At 51.4% G+C, this 6,909-nt stretch overlaps 1 protein-coding gene across 18 annotated transcripts in view; it reads right to left on the bottom strand.

Moving 5' to 3' along the window:
- Window positions 1-6,909, bottom strand: part of LOC144124450 (uncharacterized) — a 425,125-nt gene that overhangs the window by 146,780 nt on the left and 271,436 nt on the right. For all 18 annotated transcript variants that reach the window (XR_013313175.1, XR_013313176.1, XM_077657111.1 and 15 more), the window contains one exon: window positions 1,132-1,304. Coding sequence is in view for 16 of the 18 variants with exons in the window: in XM_077657111.1 (XP_077513237.1) it covers window positions 1,132-1,304 (173 nt within the window). In the remaining 2 variants the exon portion in view is untranslated. The remainder of the gene's footprint in view (window positions 1-1,131; window positions 1,305-6,909) is intronic.

The raw sequence follows: 6,909 nt of genomic DNA, 5'->3' as shown, positions 1-6,909 counted from the left end.
ATCCTATGATATTACCTGCTCTTCATGTGGACAACAAATTATAAGGCCTGTATTAGGTCCTACTGCACATTTTATGAACTCAGCCGTCATTTTCAGTCACTATTTCAGTCATTCAAATGCACATACGAGTGTTTTACAAGTACTGTATATAATGTCATCGCAGCATCAACCTAAGTATCATCTCTGACCAAAAAGAGAGTTTAAGTTTTGGTTTGCTGTTTTTGCTTGTTTAAAATAGTTCTACTTGGTATGTTGAAAAACATGTGAAGCGATCATAGCCCCAAAAGGTTTAAAAAACTCCTGCAGTTGCAGTTCGATTTAAGGGTTCAGCCTTATTCATCCATCCGTAGCAGTGCATATGCCAAGCAGGTGTTCATGGAGTCATTGCTTAAAAGAAGCAATCGCAATTAAGACCAGCAGTCAGCAGCCCCACAGATAGATCTCACATACCACAATTATGTTGGCACCGCATCTAGGTCAACTCCACCAATTTCCGATGGCCATTTTTGCAGAAGTTCAACACAGGTTCAAGGAGCGCGACAAAGCTTTAAAGCACTCTCTCTTCTTCTCACATAATGGTCTTGTGTATTAGAAAAGTACATGGTTTTGAAAATGCCATTCAACCTTCTTTGTGTGACAGAAGTTTTCGAAATGTTTACATCAAAATTATTTGATACAAAAAAATTAATTCGCTTCGAACCAAAACAAGCATCATTTGCAAGGGCCTAATTAACACTCACCTAGCACTCCATCAATCATTATGCTCTCATCAGGACTTTAGTTCATAGTTCAGCAGAGACCGGCTCATGGTGCCCATTGAGGAGAGGCCGGTCAACAGCCCTGCCATATTCTAGCTGCTGATTCCCTTTTTACCACAAATAGCCTTTCTGTCCTCTACAGCACCATTGGAATCACCTTCCCTATGACATCGTGGAAATCCTGGACAATATCGCTTCTCGCAAAGTTGTTTTTTTCTCAGGGTGCAAAATCTGAATGATTTTTGCCCACTGCCCTGTGTATTACACCTGCAGGCTAAACAAACAAGAATCAGGCAGTCCTCTTCCAGACGTTAATGCAAAACTAAAACCAGAGCCATATCACAAGGTGGCCGAACAGTCAGCAGACAGACACCTTGGTGCTGGCCAGGGTGGCAACTCGGCTGACAAGGCCTTGGACCGCGCTCAACACCAGCTGCTCATCCTCCGCGGTGCCAGCTTCCGCATCGCGGGAAGGTGCCACGCCCAGGGCACAGCGCAGGGCGCTCAGCAGGGAACTCAGCGCTGCCTCCGCCCTCTGGCGCGACTCTGAAATGCAGACAGTTGGAAATGTCACCAGCTGCTTCAAATGCCCCACGAACACGTGGAGCAGTCCATTGCAGTTAAACTCCTCCCAGATGATGACGCCATTTGAGGAAAAGAAAACGCCCCTCCCTACTGGTTAAGACTACCACCAAGCACACAATTCCTATGGCAATGCCCCAACCAGCAAAAACCATCCGCTGCAGCAAGTAACGCCATCATAGCCATGCAAAATCAAGTTCAGTCTGCCTCTTTGCATGATCATGTCTAAGCATTTCAGCTCACATTATATATACCCTTCAGGTGCAAATTATTATTATCCAAAGGGGGCAAATTGGTAAAGTTGCCAGGTTTTATTGAGGAGCATGCCAAATCAGCACAGAAGAAAATTCCAGCCTGCATCAGCCTGACTACAGCCACCTCTCCCACATTTCTCCAATTAAACCAGTCCCGTGCCAGCAGTGGCTGCCTTATCTGATCTGCCTACCTGGCTCTCCTGCTACACTTGCCTTCTCTTGTAATCCAGTGCATTGTCCTTAATGACCATCTTCTCTTTGCATTACGTGCCCTCACAAAGCCCGTTTTTTTCCTGAAGATTTTGACTAGAATCTCATTAAGGCGAGATTTTAGCACTATTTCTTTATTTATAGACCAAACTGAATGAAACTGCAAAGACTTGTTAATAGGGGTGTGCGAATATTCGAAATTTCAAATACGAATCGAATGTTTGATATTCGATTCGTATTCGAGCAATCGCAACGCGAAATCGCGCTTTTTTTTTAATCCTTCGGTAATACGTTACATATTTAATGCCCACATCCGAAGAATGCGTCCTGTCGCCTTCATCACTCTCCAAGCGTGACTTCCGCCATCCCGTTTTGTAAACTACGCTATGCGGGAAAGCCGACTTGCGGAATGCCGCGGGAGCCACCTGAAGGGGCGCGTCGAGTAGTCACAATAGGGCAAGCGATCCTGTTAAAATCCCGCCTATTGCATGGTGCATTGTAACCTGCACACCCCTTTAGCGGGCGTAACGGCAGGCGTGGCAACAATCAGAAGGCTAGGGCAAAAAAATAGCCTGGCTGTGTAGTTTCGGTTTCTGAGCTTCCCTGCTGCCCCGAGGCAACTTGAAACGTCGGCCCGCGCATTCGCCGACAGTCCAATCCCAGCTCCACGCGGCTTATTTCTTTTTCCTTTTTATAAACTGCCTCACTGCTCTGACGCCAGTGCATGCTCCCCGGCACCTTGCTTGCATTTGTGTTGTTCTTCCAGCACTCCAAAATGGGTGGCTAGTCACGGGCTTACAGGTGTTAGCGCAATGGAGCCGCCTCATAAGGCCTTACTGCGTCTTCAGCATTTTCGGCAGCATTTTTTGGGGGGGGAGGGGGGGGGGGGGTGCGGGCAATTTTATTAACAGAGGCCTTCGGATGAACCGGGCATTTCTTCTGGTCCCTTGAACTCCAAATGAATGAGGATTAATAGTCATCATGTTATTTTTTTGTTGCCAGTCTTGTCATTTTGTGGATTTTGTTTTCCATGACCTCATTATAGTTTGGATACTGTTATGCTGTCTAATCAAGTAGTATACATTTCTGTCCACATCATGTTTTTTTATATGGTACTGAGGCAGTCTAGTTTTATTTTAGTTGCAAAGACCGTACACTATTTTGAAAAAAAAATAAGGGCAACAACGTCTGCTTGCTCATCGTTTTCTGAAATTTTTTTTGTAGTGAACAGATATTCGATATTCGATTCGATATTCGAAGCCATTTTTACTTCATACAGTGAAAGCTCGTTAATTCGACCCCGTTAATTCGGACAATCAGATAATTCGACCTGCACGCATGGTTCCTACAATTATATATAGGAGTCTATGGGGCAAAACTCTCGTTAATTCGGACAAATTTTACCGCCCATCGGTTAATTCGACCTAGTTCCACGGCCCGCCAAGAGTGGCGCTACTGTAAAGTTGGAAAAAAAGAATGTAGCGTAGGCCATCCGTACGGTCATCGTCATCAGCAGTGCGAGAGAGGGCGAGGGAAGCAAGGTTAGCAGTGGCCGAAGCGCCCGGTGTCTTTCTTTGTGCTTCGTTGCCTCTTGCAGTCGTGCTCAGTCGTCGTGTTTAGAGTCACTAAATAAAGACTTAGAGTACCGGCACTCTTTTCTCCTATTGTTCTGTGCCGCCGCCACGATCAGTGGTCAGTTTGCATCACGTGATATTTGTTTACACTGCGACGGTTCATGGGGGCTGCCATTTTGTGGCTTATGCGTTTTCAGTCGGGCAACTGTGGTAGCCCTAGTGCTGCGACGCTGCGAGTGCTGCCGGTGACCGACTCAGTGACCAGAGGGATTCCGCGCCTCGCAGCATTTCAGCTCCGCACAACGAAAGCATAAACTGAAGGCAACAGCTGTACCGTTTGCATCTGAGCGGCTCCACGCCGTACGGCTACGATCCCCGCCGCAGCGCAGGGTGGCTAACAGCGTTGTTTACAAAATGGCCGGGTCAAAGTTAGCGGCGAGGTCGCCGAAGCGACAATCTGGCAACAATGATAAACAACAAAATGGCCGCCCCTGCTTACCGCCGTGCTGCAGTGACGGTACTCTAAAGGGCGGTTCACATGCAAGCGAATTGGCGAACAGAGCGAACAGCGGCGCGGCGCTGCGAAGCGGTTCGCGAGCTTTCGTTTCACATGCATCGCCGCTCCGCGTTTCCCACCGCTGCGAAAACCAATGTTGCGGGCAAAAGATATGCGCCTGCAACCGGTTTTGGTGGCCTGCAAACACAAAAAAAGCGTAATATAAAAGCATTATTTTGTCATTTCTTTTCATTGTTTAGTTAAATAAATATTATTATTACGTTTTAAGCATTAAACAGCGCTTTATACAATTTATTTCCTAAACAAAAGTTCGTACGTGCGGCGTACAAACTCTCGTGGCAACGCCGGGCCAGTCTAGCCACCCTTGCCAGGCGGTCATTGGTTGAGATGCGGTGCTGCCGCGTCGCCGCCGCGAAAATTTCCAACTTGCCCGAACCTCGCCGCTCCAGCCGCTGGGGCTTTCTCCGCCGCTTGAGAGAGGGTGTACTCGCCGCCGCGGCGGAGTTCGCGAGCGGTTCGCTTGCATGTGAAACAGGCATAAGTCTTTATTTAGTGACTCTAGTCGTGTTAACCCTATCTTCAGCAAGTCTCGTTTTGGCGTGTGTCGTCGTTGCCCCGTGTTTCTTGCTGCTACGATCGCGGTTATTGAACCCTAACACGCCTTTTCTGGATATTGCGTGCTTTGCCAGCGTGTTTACTGTGCTGTTTTCGAGTGCGTAGCGCGCCGTGCCTGCGCGCCTCCCCATCGCGTCCTGCTCCGATGGCGACACCGGCAAAGCGGCCGAAGTACAACCAGGCGAAGGACCTAGCCACGAAAGTGGAAATATTGAAGGTGCTGAAGGATGGTGCTTCACGCTCTGACGTGATGGTCAAGTATGATAATAAAAGAACCACCTTGGCCACTTACATGAAGAATGAAAACAGCATTATGGAGGCGTTTGACAGTGAAGCCTACGGTGACAAAAGGAAACGACCGCGGACAATTGCAGTGCTCACTGCAAGGTGTCGGGCCTGGAATGGATGAAGCTTGTGTTCCTCCCGCCAAATACAACCGCAGCCCTTGTGGGGACCTGCCCTGCAGCCCCCTGAGTTTGCTTTCCCGCGAGGCACCGTGCAGCAGCAGTCTCACCCCGAGGATGAGCGTGTTCCCTTGCCAGTTACATTAACTGGCAAGAGAGGGCGCCAGCGTCGCTGCGCGGGAGACTGCTGAAGCCCGCCCGCGGTAGATGGGGTCTCTTCGGCAGGGATAATGAGCCTGAGCGGACGCGTCGCTCGGGGCTCCGCTCTTCGCCGACGGGGCGAAGAAGCGACGGGGAGACAGGCTCCCGTACTCGTCCCGTCCGGCCTGCGGAGTTTATATCCCTTGCCCTAGCGCGGGCGAACATTCGCTCGGAACCTTGCTGGTGAGTCGGACGCCCTCGATTCATTAGCGTACCTTGTTGCTAGCTGGCGTTATTGTTTCTGTAGCAATAAATGCCTGTTTGTGTCAGCCAATGTGTCGTTCCTTTGTTCCCCCAGAGCAAGGCCCGCCGTGGTCGGCGAGCGCTCGGTAGCGTACGCGATCACGGGGTGGGGTTCGGGCGGCTTTGAACCGTGTCAGCCGCGATTGAGTGGGGAGAAAGTACTTATCTCCCCATGTCAAACCCCACATCTGGCAGCCCAACGTGGGGCCTGCTCTTGGAACATTGGACGACTGTCGGTTCGGTTCGAGGAACGCTCTTTGTCCGGACTTGACAAGTGCTAGGCCTAGAGTGAATTTTGATCGCTAGGACCTGCGGCATGCTTTCTTGAGTGCGAGGTGTATTGCGCTGCAGCATGTTTGAACTTTTCGACATGCTCAGCACATTCTTTTTCCCTGGAGTTTCTTCGTGAGAATGACTTGGTCCGCATCGAGGGAGTTCGAGGCCTAGCGCCCGCGGAGTCGCCGAGCCCGAAGCGAGTGAGTACGGAAGCCGCGTGGGTGGTCCGAGTTTCTGTATATATTTTCTCTACTATCTCTTTTTCGACTCTGGGAGTCGCGGCTCCGGGAGCCGAGTGGCCTGGGGCCACGGGTGCCGCTACGAGCTCGCTGGTATTGCAGCTCGGCACCGGGTGCTCCGACACCGTCCGATACGGTGGGCGCCGACCGCTCAGAAGCTGCTTTGTGCAGTGAGCGGGGTAGGACCACCCCACAAAGCTGATGTCTCCTCGCGGCTGCGCGCACAAAACCCGTTTCGGGTCTTTGTTGTGGTCACGGTCGTTGTAGGAGTGGTCGTTAGGCCTGAGGCTTTTCGGAGCTGCCTGCACCACATTAAAAGAGACATGACCACCGGACCGTGACGTTGAGAGGGGGCGCACTTTGCTGCCCGTCCGTTTTTTTTGTAACCTCGCACGAACTGAGCAGTCTCGTTCAACTCAAGAAAGGGCTTTGTTCACTCGAACTTTGCGTTTGCACAGCCGCCGACACGTTTTGCTAGCGAGTTAGGCATTGTGCCACGAGGCCCTTGCGGATGCCGTTTCCCCTCCCGTGACCTACGTTAAAGGCACGCCGAGAGCGTTTCGACAATTTTGCAGATCCGGTGGAGCCACCCAGGCTTGCTGACCGGTGCACATCGTCTCGCTGCCACCTGCTGCGACGGAGCGGCCTGTATCCTGTTCGCCGCATCCATCCGGGGCAGCTGTGGCGAGACCAGTCAGCAGTCACCTCCGGCTGCTGCTGCCCTGGCGACTACTGCAGGATCCTGGCCTGCAGTTTTCCCACCGGCCTTCGATTCGCGGGCCTGCGGACACGGTAGTCCGCGGGCCATACGAGTCGTCCCAGCGGAGACCTTCACGCCGCCTTCGGAATACCGCGGAAGTCTGCGTGGACGCTGTCGGCGTGACCTCAGCTGCAAGACGTGCCTCAAGGACATGAAGACCAGGAGACTCCTCCATAGCATGTACTTTCAGGCGCGTGGGTCTATTTAAGGTTGGGGGGATGTGGGGACCTGCCCTGCAGCCCCCTGAGTTTGCTTTCCCGCGAGGCACCGTGCAGC

Source organism: Amblyomma americanum, chromosome 3 (genome assembly GCF_052857255.1).
Source record: "Amblyomma americanum isolate KBUSLIRL-KWMA chromosome 3, ASM5285725v1, whole genome shotgun sequence".
Classification (NCBI taxonomy): Eukaryota; Metazoa; Arthropoda; class Arachnida; order Ixodida; family Ixodidae; genus Amblyomma; species Amblyomma americanum.
Note: the sequence above shows the minus strand (reverse complement) of the source record. Positions and strands in the feature narration are given on the sequence as shown.